This window comes from Taudactylus pleione, unplaced genomic scaffold, assembly GCF_031769625.1.
Source record: "Taudactylus pleione unplaced genomic scaffold, aTauple2 ptg000609l, whole genome shotgun sequence".
In the NCBI taxonomy this organism is placed as follows: domain Eukaryota; kingdom Metazoa; phylum Chordata; class Amphibia; order Anura; family Myobatrachidae; genus Taudactylus; species Taudactylus pleione.
Window position 1 is genome coordinate 16,802,504 of NW_028285011.1, and position 17,668 is coordinate 16,820,171.

Sequence of the window (17,668 nt, forward strand, 5' to 3'; positions counted from 1 at the left end):
CACTTATATATTAGCACTTTATATTATGTGTCAAGTTTGTTACATTTATTAACACACTATTTGCTTTCATACTTTATTCCCACTACTTTAATATAATATGCTATTTTATAGCATGTCATAATATGGTATATTGAATAACATATTTTTATATGGTGTTTTTATAGATGAAATATATAACTTTTTTATATATTTTTATTTATTTTTCTTATATTTTTTATTTATACTTTTATTTACACTTTTATTTTTTAGATATATTTTTTCTTAGTAATTTATATTTCAAAAAAATTTTACACACCAAATAGTGTACTAGTATTTATTTTCTACAGTATATATGTATCTCACTTTAAACAATTATGCTATTCACTACTCATACATGTATTTTAATAAACAGCACACACTTTTTCTTGCTAGATCTGCATTGTTTACATTTTTTATCCCATTTCCTGCCAGACATATTGCACATTGCCCCACTTCCTGTTTATAGACATGTATATCACCCCACTTCCTATTTATAGACACAGAGTACATTGCCCCACATCCTGTTTATAGACACATTTTATATTGCCCCACTTCCTGTTATGGACACATTCTTCATTGCCTCACTTCCTGTGATGCACTCTCGTTCACCAACCTTAAATGGAATAAATGTCCATACACATATTGAGCAAACATGTACTACACTGACCAGATGCCCCATTATGGTAATGTGATTGATTTACTATACACATTGACTGTGCTGTACTGTTATGTTTTCATCCTTATTACTATTTTGTTTTTTAATTAAAAAATAAATAAATTTAATATGTCTGGTATTTTACCACTCTTTAAGACATTGAAGTGTGCTGAAGTAATCAGATGCTTCATCAAGATGTTGTAATTGATATATTAACCACAATTACTGTGCTTTATGTTTATGCATATTATTCCCAAAATTAATTTTGCTGCAATTATGATGTGACTGATATTCTGACCACAATAACTGTGCCTCATTTCTGTGCATATTATCTCTATTATCTACACAGCTGTAATGTTAAACTATGACAGTTTATTAGCTGTAATCAGGATATTTGTGATTGATACACTGTTCACAATGCTTTTGCTTGCTTTTAGGTATGTAATGCTTATAATTAACACAGCTTCAATGTATTTTTATATGCCTCATTAGATTTAATTCAGTTGCAATGTATATTCACATATATGTCTCACTATGCTTGACAATATACAAGCTTATCCAGAATTAAAGCACTGTCGAATATTTTTTTTCAAATGTATTATTAACATAGTGAAGAGTGCTTTATGCATATTCATGCTATTGGCTGTATTACCATTGTCAAAATGATGATTTATTCAGGTGATTCTTGCTTCACATATTCATTTATACATGTGTGTATTTATTTGTATGTGTGTTTATGTAGATGTGTATAGTGTAGCTAACAGTAATGGTTGTCAACATTCATAATTGTCTTAGAAATGCTGTGCATTAATTACTACATATAGCTGAACTATGCACAGTGCAACATTACATTTTATGTCAGCTGAATATTCTTATCTATTCTTGATTATATGCTGTTTGGATATCGATATATATCTATATTATAAAGTTACAATACAAATATTTATGACAAATATTATTATTTTTATAGACACTGATATGGATTATAGTTTAGTTTAGGGACGTATTGTTAGCCCAGTATACCCTAATGTTATTGTATAAGATTAGAGTGACCTGGGAGACCATGTTTTTTCATATTGTATTTATTTGTGTTACAGTGCATTATTAATACTGCCTAAAACTCTGCCTTGAGAAAGATTCGCAATAGAATTGAAACGTTGGTGGCTTGATGGCATGTTAAAAAACTTCAAAATAAAAAATTTCAAACAATCTGTAGAGTGCCTTTTTTTCTACTGGAGAAGAGTGCAACATATGTGTGGGACATCCCTTGGAGATCACTGAAGAGCACCCCAGTAGCTGGGACAAATAAAGATGAGAGTGCAGGGCACAACCAATATAATCAGGGTGCCGAGAGGGGGGGAGCGGGTACAAATTGGGCTTGCTGGAGGAGCCCGGCTGGGGCCTGAGTCCAGCACCGCCCCCCTTTCCCTTCTACATCACAGCAGCCCTGCACATGCTGCAGTAGGATACTGCTCACAGCACCTGGAGCAGCCCCCATTGGCTGTGCGCAGGGCTGAGGGGCTCACAGCTCCCCTTCTCCCAGCACACCGCGTCTGTTTTTCTTTTTTGTACTTTTTCCCTAAGGGGGCATGGCTACACCTCCCACGATTAGGCCACGCCCCCTGTCACCCGGGCCCTGTGCGGCTCTTGGAGGCCCTGACTATAATATAAATATATATATATATTAGGGATGTGCAGGCTCGGTTCTACTCGGTTCCGTTCGGTTCTTTTTACCGAATCTTATTGGCTATCCAAAACTCGTGACAGCTGAAACCCAATAAGATCCGGTAAAAAGAACCGAACGGAACCGAGTAGAACCGAGCCTGCACATCCCTAATATATATATATATATATACACACACAGTATGTAAAAAAATCCAGCACTCACTTATCCATATATACAGCGACTGCCCTAATTCAGAATGAGCGCTCGCTTCTTGCCTCTGAATGAGGGCCTCTGTGTGTAAAAACAAAGTTTGAGAATATCTCCAGACCCCTAGGGTGGTATTAAAGTGCAGGTGTGTCTGAGGGGTACCTCCGGGTCTCAATATAGGAGGTAAGCCCCTTTTATGCGACCCTATTGGTATTATATACCAACCACCCTCCTGTTATGAAAGCCTGGGGTTAATTAAGGAATCTGGATAACAAGTCCCTCTCGTATGCTGAGATGGCATACGTTACCCCCGCATAGGTGTGTACTGTAACAGGGTGTAATTATCCACAAAGTCAAAACAGGTTTCTACAGTCACGGCATCCTATGGTCCTTGGTGGGAGAGAGGAGCCCCGCTCTGAACATAAATATGAACCCAAATGTGTGCCACTGCTTAATTGATCTATATACACCCCGCTGCGCCAAAGTCCAGCAAGAAGCACAGGAGATTTTTTATAAATCAGCCAATAATTTGATATATAGAATATAGTAATCATAGATAAATCAATCCTCACTCAATGTGGTCAACTTTTCCAGGCCGGGCTGGACTCCATAATCATGACAGAGGAAATGTATGGATGTGAGGACCAATAAAATTCCAAAGGAAAGCAGAAAGGTGCGGGACTTTGGTGCAACGTGGGGGGTGTAATATATATATATATATATATATATATATATACATATATATATAAATATATATGTATATATATATATATATATATATGTATTATAAATAGGTGCCCAAAAGGGTTTTAATATTTAAACCATGCATTTATGATGATAAACAATAACAATTGAAAGCAATACCAAGTCCCATATTTGGTTGACGCACAGTCAGGGAAATTTTCACCACATTGATATTGACTTTATATATTTTTAGTTTGCACATCCCTCTCACTAAATACTAAAACAAGGAGATATAGATCCCTGAATACCTGTTACTAAAACATACGTGACATTTTAATAATGACTGTTCTCCAATCTGCAGTGCATACAATACTAAAGCTGGGCACACACTATACGATGTAACATATATATATATATATATATATATGCAGAGTAAGGTAAAAAAAAAGGAAATGTGTAATTATACACCCGAATTGAACAATTTAAAAAAAAATCCCACTGACCCAGATACTATTCCTGCTTTTGCACAGTTTTGATATAAATCCTACTTGTTCGAAGCTACAGCACTTAAAAAAAGAAAAAATACTACAGTCAGGAAAAAAAGTAGTTTTCGCTATGGGGCATATTCAATTAGCCGTGAAAAAATGAAAACTTAACCACAGAGAAGTTTTCGCATTATTCGCGTGTTTTGGTGCACTTTATTTGCTTCTTTTGACAATGCGCGCTCCCATTTTTCGCACTATCCTATTGCAAAGGATGCAAAAAGGCATTTGTGATAAAACTGCGCATGGTGAAACCAGCAAAAAGTACAGCACATTTTGGGGAAATCAGTCTGTACCCCATAAAAAACCTAGCTGACACAGGAAATCAATATAGAAGTATATTAATAGCCCTGATAAAAGTATTTTGGGCTTAAATTGTGTCAAATGGCTGTTATATGCATATTTACATAAGTGTGGCAAATTGATAAAAAGCAATATTTTTTGGGGGAAAATAATTGCTGCAGTTAAATTAGGGGTACATTAAAATGTGTGCAAGTATACTATTGTATCCATAAAGTGCACTTTTAAAATTTTTTAAAAATACACCTGCTGCAGCCACCTGCAATCTTTAAAACACTTGTCCCATCAATAGAGCCCCCCAAAATACCTGACCCAGTACTTTAACCCATTTTCCAACACTTTTTACATTTTGACCCCAAAAATGATATGTCATTGTTAGGGGGAATTAAGTTAAATAAAACATTATTTTTGCCTAATTAATTAGTCATTAGGGTGGTGTCCAAAGGCTTCTGAACCAAGTTCTCACATTTTTAGCCATCTGCTCGGAGATGGTGAAACAGTTTGCCGGTTTTTGTCTATGCAGTTTCGCACATTGGAAAACATTCGGCAATAGGATTGTATGATACGCAGTTTTGTGCGAAAAATTCGCACCTGCGAACACTTTTCGCCAAAATGTGGCATTTTGCAACTAACTGAATCTGGTTTGTATTCTATTAACCATGTAAAAAAAATGGCTTTTATCGTGATTTTTGCATGATGGTCATTATCCAATTAGAGGCCATTTTTTTGTAAGAAAAATTACCTGTTCTTGTCCAAAAACACACAAAGTCTGTAAAAAACTTGTGGCTTGAGGCAAATTGCAGTGGCTAATAGGATACCGGTCTATGCAGTACTTCATCCTACAGGAATATAGCTTAACACGTTCTGCCTTCCCCTCATTTTACATTCTTATGTAGACATTCAGGAGTGTATTAACTAAAGTGAGAGTTTTTAGAAGTGGAGATGTTGCCCATAGCAACCAATCAGATTCTAGCTGTTATCTTCTAGAAGGTGCTAGATAAATGAGAAGTAGAATCTGATTGGCTGCTATGGGCAACAACACCACTTCTAAAAATCTGCACTTTAGTAAATATACCCCTCTGACTCATATGGAGAATGTTATTGTGTTAGGTAGTAATACAGATGTGTTCTCGTACACCTATACTTTCTGTGCCATATGGCGTGAGATGCCCGATTCCCATGCTGTGCACTTTTTCCTCAATGTTGCATCTTAGTTTGCATATAGTGTACTAGGTACATAGGATCATTTTTTTGACATAAATGAATTAGTATAATTTTGCAGATGAAGCATAACTATGCGGCTCATACTGGCTTGGTATTTTGCTTTTTTACACAGACTGCATACTGTTTCTTCAATTTTGCACCTTATTTTGCTTATAGTGTACTAGATACTCAGGATTAATATTTATGTAGCAAAGGAACTGGTATAAAGCTGCAGATTAAACATTACTATGTATGGTGCGGGTCACTTGTATCAGACCTTTTGCCTTTTTACCTTAGATTGTGTACTTTTTCCTCAATTTTGCAATTTCTTTCCTCAATTTTGCATTTTAGTATACTTTATACTATACTATGTATTTAGGATTAGTACTTTGGCGTGGCTAGATTACAAAGTCTATGAGGATAGGTGTATGTGGACACATCTTTATGTACAGGTTTCTGGTTCCTATGCAATTCACCCCTCTAGGACCCGATACAATACTAAGAACACTGAACACCTCAGTGAGTTACTCCTCTTTATTATATGCCAAAATTAAACAAGATATCTTACTTCAAATGGCATTAAATAAAAAGGTTGAAGCAATTTGGCAGCTTAATTAAGAACCATTCCCTAGTCATCTTTTTAAATTAGCCTATGGTCCCCAACCTAGAAGGCTTCTTGAATTATAGCACAATACTCCTGTATTAGGGCACATAGCATGAAAAGTCCTTTGTTGGTTTCAGATAAAAATGACTTAACACTAATACTAAATTCACAGGGAGTCCTGCAGACGGCAATGAAACAGATTAATATAATGTATGCTGTGACATTTCTGAATCTTATGTGCAATAGACTGAGGATAGTGTAGGTAGAAGTGGTAATGGACAAGCACCCTGCTGGCAAGCCTGAAGCAACATTTTAATCAGATGTGCATTGCGGAATTTTAACAAACCTGCATTACTTCTTCTTATATCCATACTTGATAAGTGTAACATGTTCAGATTTCTATCTACAGTATGTGTACAAGAGTGACTTGTGACCTCAGCAAAAATAGTTCTATTTGTACTGCTTGGGCGAATAACAATTATTGCAGACATATTATAATAATGCTTCATTCTGCCATGTAAACCTTACTTTCTAGTAGGGATTTCTATTTTGATTTTATGATGAAACTAGAGTGTAAAAGAAAACTAAAACATCAGACCTTTACGACATACACAAAACATGGGATATCTATGAATGAAACATAAAATAATTTGTCAAAATATAATTGATTTTTAAAGAAACAGTATATTTTAAAAAATTTATTAATTAAAATGAAAGTGATTTTTCCTAGTTTGGAAAGTGACAGGAAACCCCAGCAAATGCAGCCATGTTCATATTGCAATAAAATGTATTAATTGGCACAGTATTCTGATTGGATTCTTTACGCAATAACTACACATGATGTGTGTGTGTAAATGACTAATGTCACAGTAGTTAAAAAATATAAAATGGGAGATACTATAGTTTACTTTAAATGTAACAATTTTGGCTGTGCCATGATTAGACGAATGGGTGGGCATTTGTCATACACCTTTATCCTGTGAAGGTGGCTTTAAATGACAAAATCAGAGCTACTGAATTAGAATGTGTTCAGATATTCATTCATTAGAATGTCAATATATTGTATTACCTTTGCTCCTAACTCATTGTATTGCAATTTTAAAGCAGTCAGCCTTTCATCCAGGTCTTTAGGGTTCTCCGTTTGCTGTTTCTGTACTATCTGACGTCCAGTCTTTATCACTGTTTCAACTTCGGATTTAACTTCGCTTAAAATTTTGTAGAGTTTCTGTGGAGAAATGCCCAAAGATTATTTAGAAATTTCTAAATTGAAAGAGTGCAGTTAATATAAAACATTCATTGTTCATGATTCTTGTTACAGACACTGCCAGGAATCTTTATTGGAAATGTTTTTTTGCATGGAAAATGTTCAGATAATAATGAACTTTCTGATTAATGCCATTCACAAGGGCCACTGACAATACATAAAATGTATTTTAGCTAAATAGAGTTATATCCTTTTGCTACCTCATCTGAGGTAATAGAATATATCTTTTATGGCCTTGTAAAATAAATCTTGCATTTCAGATCTGCAGCATAAATATTTTATGGGTTAGTAATATTATTTGGGCTTTTTCATTGTTTAATATTAATGATGATAGCTATTGTGCATTATGAGAATGCACACAGGTAGAAACAGATAGGATACACCTAAATAGACTGCATGTGAATATATTGAGACATGGTTATGCCCTTATTATAGATCAGTTAATTAGGTATAAATCATAAAATTAAAATGGTATTTGAATATTTTTCTGATAATAGAAATGGTCAGTAAAGGTGCGTAAAGAAAACCAAACGTAATACAATCTAAAATGAAGACTGCAAGACTATAAGACTATAAGACTATATTTATAATCAGCTTGTATTGTTTGCAAGATGAAAAAAAAAAAACATGAATGCTAGCCATAAACAATGAATAACAATTTTTAATTAAAACTAAAAATTATACTCTCCGAAATGTACATGTGTAACACTTGGTCTATAGAGTATGAGTGATGAAGTGAAATGGCATTTAAAACCCATCTCTATCCTAAGTGCTCTGAATAATTTACCCCTGGCTATGCTTACTGGACCCTTTAATGACCTCACAAACAAAAGGATTAAATACACATTTGTTCTCTGCTGCTTCATTAAGCACAATAATTGAGAAATACTCTAGTTAGAATCACAAAAACTCATACTAAAATAACATATTTAACAACGACATTAAGGGATTAAAAGGCAGCAGTGTATTGTACAATATAACTTACAGAAGTGTGTATGACATTGTCCCAACCATTACATGCTAGATTACCATAATAAACAAGTTTTTATGTTAAAATAGACATGCCATCACCTCATAATTCTTCATTAGTGTCTATAAAACTGTAATGAAGGCTGTCTTGTTAACTTGGAATTTAAACAGACAGGAATATTTGCACTCTCTACCTCCAGCATGCAAGAGCTAGGACTGAGCCAGCGGTCACTAGGACCTGACGGAGCTCAGCCCAACCTCTGACATGAGCTTCCATTCATGCACAGCATCTCCATTTACTCCCTGGTGTTCCATGAGGATGGGCGGACCCACAAGACTCTCACATTACAGAGTCATATAGCTGGACCGCAAGTATACTATATCACCACCGTTATAGTACAGAACATTACCACTAGCATCTTCCAGTGTACTGTATTAGTCACTACAATGCCCAGTAACACCCTAAACTCCAGGCTGCCCATATATAATTTGCCTACCGCTATTACACCTGTGATATCTCTGTGTCATTTGCCACTTTTGTTCTACCTGATCCAATTAATCTAAGAACTTGTTAAGCTGTAGCACGTATCGACTAACCTCCACCAGCACCAACATCAGCGTTACATACTAATCATCACATGCATCTCTGCCAAGCACATTACACCCTATTTTAACAATTGTCTGGAGGACTACATCTCCCAGCAAGGCCCAGCGACAGGGAAGTACAAGGAGTAGACCCATGTCAAGCCCTGAGTTTCTGAGGGGCACAAAAGGCATCTGCCATGGGCCGATGCTAATAGTGAATAATAAACTGACCGCGCCAGTGGCCACCCATCTGGCATGGGTATGCAAACCAAAAAACTGTGACCTCCAATGAGATCCACAGTCAACCAAAAAACTTATCATGCACCACCCCCAAACTGCTACCCTGGACGGCCCCGTAACCAGGTTCATACTGTGTGTGGCATCATGACGTCATTGCACACGCCATTGCACTGGCCCTTCCCTGTATCCCTGCTGCTATGTCTGTCCACTAAAGAGGACCAGGGAACCGACTACTGCAGGGCACAGACAGCCCAGCACACAAGGTCAAGCTGCAGCAGCACACCTCCACTGTCCCAGACTGTGTGTGGGGTAAGTGACAGTGTGTTTTTACTTTATTTCATTTTACTTTTGATAACTGGGTATTGACATATGGTATGGGAGTCTTAGAACTCTAGTGAGTGCCCCTTTTCCTAATTTTACTATTTGACTTTGGACCTATTGTAGGTCACAGTGGGGAGCATCCCAATCATTGTCTGAAAGGCTGAGAATGTGAGTGCGAACCCTACGTCATGCAACTTATATATGTTGATGTGAGCGACCACTATATCTTTTATTAAACTTATATATAGCACCAGCTTTGAAACTTGCCAAAACCCAGAGATATCAGTGTAACAGGCCCCAAGATTTCTGTTGCCGGCCCTGCTCCCAGCACAATCTACTTTCACAATATAGTTACAGTCTACTCTATCAGGTCCTACCCATCCTGCTGTCTCCCCAATACTCTGCTAATATCAAGTACTGTACTTTCTCTTGACTATAGATCAGCATTCCCCAAAGGAAAATTAAAATGGCAGGAGCCATCGTTGTTTTTAGACTTCTAAAATTACTTTTAATTTTGCCTTTTTAATTTTTAATGAATGAAATGCAACTGTCATTAGTGAGGAGGAGGTGATCTTAAAGGAAATTAAATACAAGCATAAACTGCAAAAAAATATGTAATGTATGGCTAGTAGGTTATAGGATTTATCTACAGTGTGCATCATTAAAGGCATAAATGTGAAGTACTGCATGTGTTCTGTAAGTCACACACTAAAAATCATGATTTTATTTGTCAAATCCATTCCTTGTAATCCATTTGGAGGCCACTGGAAGACTATAGAAGAGTTAGCTCAGGAGCAGGCGATAAACTAGTAATAAAAAATCTTAACCTAAGCTCTGCCCCCTTATAACCCGCCCACCATGTATGGTCAAGAAACACTGGCTAAGTCCAGAACCACATCCAAGCAACGCAGATGATTGGTGGAATTAGATAAACCAGACTGTCAGCAGGACAAATCCCTGGATACGACCTGAGGATGAATAAATATCCCCAAGACCACACTTCCAGGAATGGAAAATCAGCAAGGGCAAAGTAGAATTTGCTTTTTGTACTTGATGTCGTCCTGAAGATGGGGCTTTGGCCCAGAAATGTTTGTTGACCTAATACACATTTTTTGTTGACAGTATTGCAAATCTCAGAGTGCATGTTTATTTTGGATTTATCTTATTCGTGACTGTGCACCGGAGGAAGATGTCTGGTTGTTAAGAGTATCTATCTATCTATCTATCTATCTATCTCACTTCACCCAGGAGAGAGATGCAGCAGGAGGTCGCTAGTGGGGACAGGGCCTGCTATTTTGCATAATTAGACTCCGCCACTTGCAGAGTAATGACAGTATTCATCGCTCTATGAGGGAGGCAAGTCCAAAATGATGTAATTGGTACAAAGACAAAGCGGTCTCTGTATCTGAAAAAAAACAATTTGGTCCACCAAGGGGGTTTCTGGGAGGAGCTTACTACATGCAGGTCACAGAAGAAATGGCACCATGCATAGAATGGCTTTCTTGCAATTACTTCTCCAGGGGAGAGGCAGCTGCAGTAGATTGCAACCCACCTGAACTAGGCCACTGGACACCAAACTACCCAGTGCCAGCAGTGAGTTGCCTGCAGCACAACACTACCTGGAGATAGGCTGTGGTTGCCTTACCTGAAATGCAGCCAACTCTGGGAATGGTGCAGTTGTAGAAGGAGCTTTGAGGATCCTTGGGAACTCTCGTTTAGTGAACTGATGATCCCTCAAGGCAACCAGTGGATGGAACTGCAGCAGGACTTTACAATGCAGCAACTGGGAACAATCTACACTTGCATACGTGTTGTGAACAAGTACTATAGCACAAAACCTAAAGGTAAAATAAAGAATTTCCCCTAATGGCGAAATATGCTTTGCTTTAAAGGCACTAAATACAATAACTGAAGGTAGGTGAGTAGGTCCCTGGTAGTAGGGGACAGATGAGAGTACTCACCTGTCCCAGTCATTGGGTGGTCCAGTGAAGGATGCCATAGTAGGTCATGGCAAGGTAGGTACAATGTTCCTTGTCTCTGATGAACGTGTGGCTGAATTTGCAAGGATCCATGGAATTTAGAAATTGACCATGGTTCGAGGGCTGGCAGCCAATCAGAAGTAGCTGCAGTGAGTGCAGTTAGGCATCAGACCTTTGGGGCATGTTAGGTAAGCAGACAGCTTGTGCTACTGATACAGTGAACCTAGGCTCATGTCACTATTTGTGCCCCAAAGTAGGCAGGCCAAGGCCTGAACCCCATTAAGTAAAAGGACTTTGGGCATTAGGACCTGGCCCCCTCCTTGTGCCCTCCAGTAGACAGGCCAGCAGCCTGAGCCCCTGTAAACTGCCCTTGGGCATTAGGTCCAAGGCACTATATGTTTTAATAGGCAGGCTCAAGAGCCTGAGACCCATATAAGTTACTCTAGGTACTAAGCCCAAGTCACTTTAACTATTGAATAGGCAGGTGTTAGGCATGTGCACCTAATAAAGTGACTAGGCATTAGGCCCAGGTCACTATTGCATTAATTACGTGGGCATTAGGCTCATGCCTCCAGACATAACCTGGCATTAGACCCACGTTATTTAAAACAACAAAAACCCAGATAGGTGGACTCAAGGAATGTGCTCACAGGTGTGCAGCTTTAGCTTAAGGCCCAGACATTCAAATAAGTGCCCCACTGGTGATTCTGAGCATTAGACCCAGGCCTGTACAGCATCCATTATTCTGCCATTAGTAGTCCCTCAAAGGAAGTGGAGGGCTGTCTGGCCTCCAAGTTGCAACTCTGTTTATTCAGCAACCATTATTTCCTTTCCTTTTGTAGTCTTAGATAGGATACGGACACCAGGTCCCACTAGGAAGGAGCTGGCCAGCCCTTTGTTGGCAGGAAGGGTTAAAGAGACAGTACTGTAATTTGTTCTTGTTCTGTTAAAAGTTTTGTATTTGCTGTACCCATGCAGGGTAAATTTATTAACACTATTGATTATAAGAAGTCACACATCAAAGGTTGTATTGAACTAAACGTAAAAGTTTACTAGGCCAGTAAGTTAAGGCCATTGTTATTGTTGATATAAGTATATCACTGTGACACATTAGTTTATGTGATGGCCCTGCACATCGGTGTTGTTGTTTCCTCCCAAAGACATGTGAATGAGGAGACGAACAAAGACCAAGTAGGGCCACTGGTGAGAATCTCCATGTCTGTCTGTCTTTCTTTTCTGTCTATCTTTCTTCTGGGTGGAAAGTCGACCTTCAACCCCACTGCAAGGTTGAGTCTTCATCTGGTACACGAGTACCCATAGGTGGAACTCAGGATCTCAAGCCAAAACTGCCAGTAATGATCTTCACCTAAATTTGAGATCCCTTTTCTTTGTTAGCGTATCAAGATGGTGGGCGCTGTGGTCATCCTGGAGGTGGGCTGGCATTCACTAATTGTCTTTTCCTTATAGACTTCAACCGTGTTCCATGAATCTTCATTCCAGGTTGGTTGAATTTGAAACTCCTCCTTTGGACTGTCAACAACAGACCGGACATAGAGAAAGCTAAGGGACACAACAGGGGGGGAGTGGTCAAGGACAGGCAGCTGACAGAGCAGTCAGGTGGAGAGATGGCATAGAGGAGGAGAGGGTGTTACACACAACAGTGGGGGCCACAGACATTGGCTGCTGCGGTGTGGGGGGCACAGAAACCGAAGGCAGCAGGGAAATCCATAGGGTATGGCAGGTGTAGGGGGAAAAGTATAACTTTTCCGAAAAGCTGACTCCACAAAAAGAGCTGCTTCTCAGAAGTGATACATTTGTGAATGAGGCATGAAGAATGTCTCTGAACAGTTTTTTAATCTTGCAGCAAGTTTGAAACATAATTATCACAAGTGATAATTAAGTATTGATGAATAGACCTTTGAGTCATAATCCCATTAGCACTTCTTTCTGATTATTGTAATCCTACATTTAGCAAACACAGGGCCTGATTCAGAGCCGGACGCTATTTGCACTCGCTCGTTCAGAAAAAGGGGCCGGATATTTAAATAGAGCGCTCGCTCTTTGCGGTCTGTTGACGCCTCTATGTCTGAACAAGCGAACAAAACATGTGCTCGCTATTTTTTAAAAAACGCCCCCTGGCCGCTCGCATCCTACGTCATCTTCGCTATTTATTAGATTAATCGAGTACATCGAAAGGCGTATGAACTGCTCGCAGTGCTTGTGGTAGGATTTTCCTACTGCAATCATGCGAGCAGTTCAGGCTAAAAGACAACCAAGTGACGTGGTCGATGACGCTGCTTTGTTAATTATCCACACCCTTAAAACGCCCGTTTTGACCGTTTGGCACGCCTGCGTTCGGATCTCCACTCCCCGTTTTCAAGCACCTTCCCCTGTTACCACCCACAAACGCCTCATTCTGTCACTCAAATTAGCAGGCATTCGCTATTTTGCGAGCACACAATTTCCGACCGTAATGACTGGTTCGCGCATGCGTATTACAACCCATACGCATGCGCAGTTGTGCGAACATCGCTCAGAGCGAACGAGCGGCCGCTTACGAGCGGCTCTGAATCAGGCCCACAGTGATCTTAATATACCACTGTTTCTGAATAAACCCTTATGTCAATGGGGACCTAACACCACCTTTTCAACTCCATCTAAGCCAGGCTTTGCTGAGTCCCTGCCAGCATCATGCTTACACTTATTTGTCAATAACTTGTTGCCGGCAGCACTGCAGGCAAAATACCAGAGGATGTCTCCAAATAGGAAGACACTGCTGGATCTCACTAGACAAGTAAGTAATGTTAAATACCAGTGGCATATTCATAACTATCACAGTGATGTTACACTAAATTTGCCACTGGCAAGAAGTATGAGCTTTAGGTTGCCTCAGAGTTGTTTGCTGTGTGCAAAAAAATACAAATGCCGCAGGGTGCATCAGTAGTCTAAAGACACCCACTGTCAGCACTGCAGATCTGATTTCTGCACCCAAAGATGCAGCATCGGATCACCATCTGCAGCCATTGTCCTTGACATGCCAACAAAACGGAAATAGACATGCTCCCGTTTTGTAAAATGGTCACTATCAACAGCCTCAAATGACTGCAGCTAGGGGTTTGTGTACAATGCTGAAACAGGCCTTGTGTATGTTAATATACAAGTAAGCTTGGTGATGGGTACACGTAATCCCCTCTGCATCCTTCAAGCAACTCTGAAGATTCAGGTGGAGGCATTGCACTTGAAATACGTAGGAGAGACCACAATAACAGTTCCACATACCCCTTTCTTCTGAGTGAGTCAGGAGAAACATCAATAACTTTTTGTCAGCACCATAAGAGTTCTATGTTAATTTTTAGACAAAAGCAAGAATGGTGTTTTTCTACAATGTACACAGTAATGTAAGCAAAAAACAACCTATGCTGACACTGGCTGGTCTTGAATTTCTGCAAATTTCATGCAATATATACTTATTGGATTAAAATAGTCCATGTTATGTTTCTAGAACCTTTAGATTAATTTTGTAGCTTAGAGCATTGCTGAAAAACTTTTTGAGGATGTGTACACTCTCTCTTAACTGTGTGTTATTGTGCATGACTCATCTATCTAAATAACATTACATGGCTGAGAAAATAATATTCATCAAACTTAAAGGTCACGCTGTCTAGACTCTAGGTGCAATACTTGTTTGCATGCCTCTATAAAAGTTTTTGCATGTGTACACAAGACTCTGTGTTATTGGAGCATCACAGTGCTGTACAGCACTTAACCCAAGAGAGATTAATACATTATATTGACTGTTTGGGCCTGATTCAGACCCACTCGCGAGTGGCTGTCCGCTCGCAAGTGGGTCGATGGTCTGGACTGAGCATGCGCACGACGGAGGGAGCTCCGTCGTGCGCATGCGCCAGACGCGACGAGCGAAGGAAAGTCCTTCACTCATTGTGTCTGATCAAAGGGGGCGTGCTGTCGATGTTGATTGACAGCACGCCCCCTTTGGTAGGCGTGCCGGGGGCGTGCCTCCCTGATGGGGGCGTTCCCACGGGAACACCTCCCATCAGAAGCCGGCCCACTGACATCACTAGTGATGTCAGTGGGAGTGATTTTGGCTCTGATAGAGCCAAAATCACTCCGGAGCTTGCGGTTGAAAACCTCAACCGCAGGCTCCGGCTCGCAGTTTCGATGGTCGCGATGGTCACGACCATCACGGCCATCAAACTGCACGCTCGTATAGCCTGTGGGTGGTGACCCACAGCTATACGAGCGTCCAGGAGGACGCTCCATTTTCATGGAGGCCGGCCCTCATTCAGAGCGTGCGCTCTGCTCAGAGCGTACGGCTCTGAATGAGGGCCTATCTTCTTTCACATTTATCCTGTTATATCCAATAAAACACACTCTGGATTGGAATCAACATGTGGACTAACCTTCTTGCAAGTATCTGCCAATAACAAAGTAATACTGTGCATTAATGGTGAATGTCAGAAATACTGAACAATTCATGCAAAGTGATTTTATGTGTTTCCCCTAGGCTGCAGCCTCACTATACTGTATGTGTTGTCAGAGCACCCCACCTATAGCTAAAAAGCTAAAGATATTGGTCTCTGTTGCCACTTTGCTTAATTCAGCATGAAACACAGATGTGGATGGAATCCCTTTGGCTCCAACTACAATCTGTAATTTCTACCTATCCAAACAATTTCACTGCACACCTAGTTGACATTAAGCAGAAGGATTGCAAGTCTCTTGAAAAAAGTCTGGCATGTTCTAGTCCAGCCTCCAAAGTACCATGGGCATATGTTATGTTAGCTGTCAGTAGCCTGTATCTCTGTAAAATGCATGTTGATTTCTAAATGCTGGATGTTATTTGGATGAAAGCCCATATTGGATAAACCTGTCAGAACATTGTAGGCATGATTTAGAAGCATACACAATTCACATCAAAATTCAGGTGTCCACATAGTTGAGTGATTATTTGCAACTGCACATGCACAAAAAGTTTAGAAAACTCCTACAAGTGTACGCTCAAAGATTCTGTTGCAATTGGGACAGACGGTATCAGAAATTGGAAAAGTGATGGGCATTCCTGAGTGGTGACTGAAAGGTGGCCAGAAGTGAACGCAAAAAAAGTCAATCTCAAGGGCGTATTATGGGAGTGTCGTGGGCGTGTCAGTGAAAGCGGCTGCATTTTTGGTGCACAACCGCAGCCACAGTGGCCATGTTTAGATGGAGAAATTGCACTTGCCATAGGACTCGTGCAAACGTCTATGGTGTGAACTGATTATGGCATGTCAAGAATCACTGGTGATGTTACAGCATGCAGAGAAGCTGAAAGTGGGCATCTCAGTGCTTGCACATTCAGACACAGACATCTACACTAGAGGAAGGCTATAACTAGTACTTGCATATCATTGTAGCCTTGAGTTAGGCAACAGATGAAATACCATTCTCATTCGGTACTGCACATGATCAATTGGAAAGCAGCCTATTTGCTTTAAAAAGCATTATCTGCACATCATATGGTGTCACTAATGAATTGCAAATGTAGCAAAGTCCTCCAAGATTATGTGAGTTTGAATATGGAGGGAGCAAGAGATTCTGAAAGTTTTGATGGATCAAATATGTTTCTGTGGGCCCTCTACACTTACCTATAATCCCCCTCAGCCACCAGTGAGTTTAACATCAGGTCATGCCACCTGTAATTTAAGGCACTAGGCCCACAGCACCTGTACCTGCGGAAAAATTAACATCGGGTGCTAAGGTAGTGATATGTCTAACTGCGGGTACTGGGCCCATAGCACCTGTATGTTTGGGAGCTTGACACATAGCGCCCTTGATTTTGGGAGTTAGGTCCATGACTACTAAGATGTTCAGGCAGTAGGCTATGGCCCGAAATATCTCTCAGGTTTGCTGGACCCCTCACCAACCCGTTTTGCACCAAAATCCATTTTCCCACCTGTAAGTTAGGTACCTCATTGGGGGCCTCTCAGTTAGAACTAGTGATGAGTGGATGGGTGTTCAATTTTCTTCATGCAGGGCCACTGAAGTGGATGACTAGTCAAGGTGACCAGAGTGAAATTGGCATGCACACTCTGATTTTTATTGCGTCTTTCTTTCCCCCTTTTCTTCTCTGAGCAGAGTGGGCATTGAACTTTTGCAAAGATATAGTTTTCCACATAATGTGGAAACAGCTATACTGTAGGTGAATACTAGACTCTCAGGCCAAAAGTGCCGGTGATGACTTTCCTTCTACCAAATTAAAGTTGTATCACTGTAAAATAGGGGCCCCTTTTGTAATTTCTATTCTCATTTTTCAGAAACCTCACCTGCTGCTTACAAGAGGGTATATCACCATCCTCACAAGGTAGAAGTGCTTACAAAATACCCCACAAATCTATTTCTGAGGAGAACACCCCAAGTGAAACTCTCCAGGTACT

The 17,668-nt window shown here is 39.9% G+C and overlaps 1 protein-coding gene across 1 annotated transcript in view; it reads right to left on the reverse strand.

Moving 5' to 3' along the window:
- Window positions 1-17,668, reverse strand: part of DMD (dystrophin) — a 2,214,077-nt gene that overhangs the window by 1,531,064 nt on the left and 665,345 nt on the right. Inside the window, exon 32 of the mRNA XM_088454197.1 lies at window positions 6,949-7,104. Within this exon, the coding sequence (XP_088310323.1) occupies window positions 6,949-7,104 (156 nt within the window). The remainder of the gene's footprint in view (window positions 1-6,948; window positions 7,105-17,668) is intronic.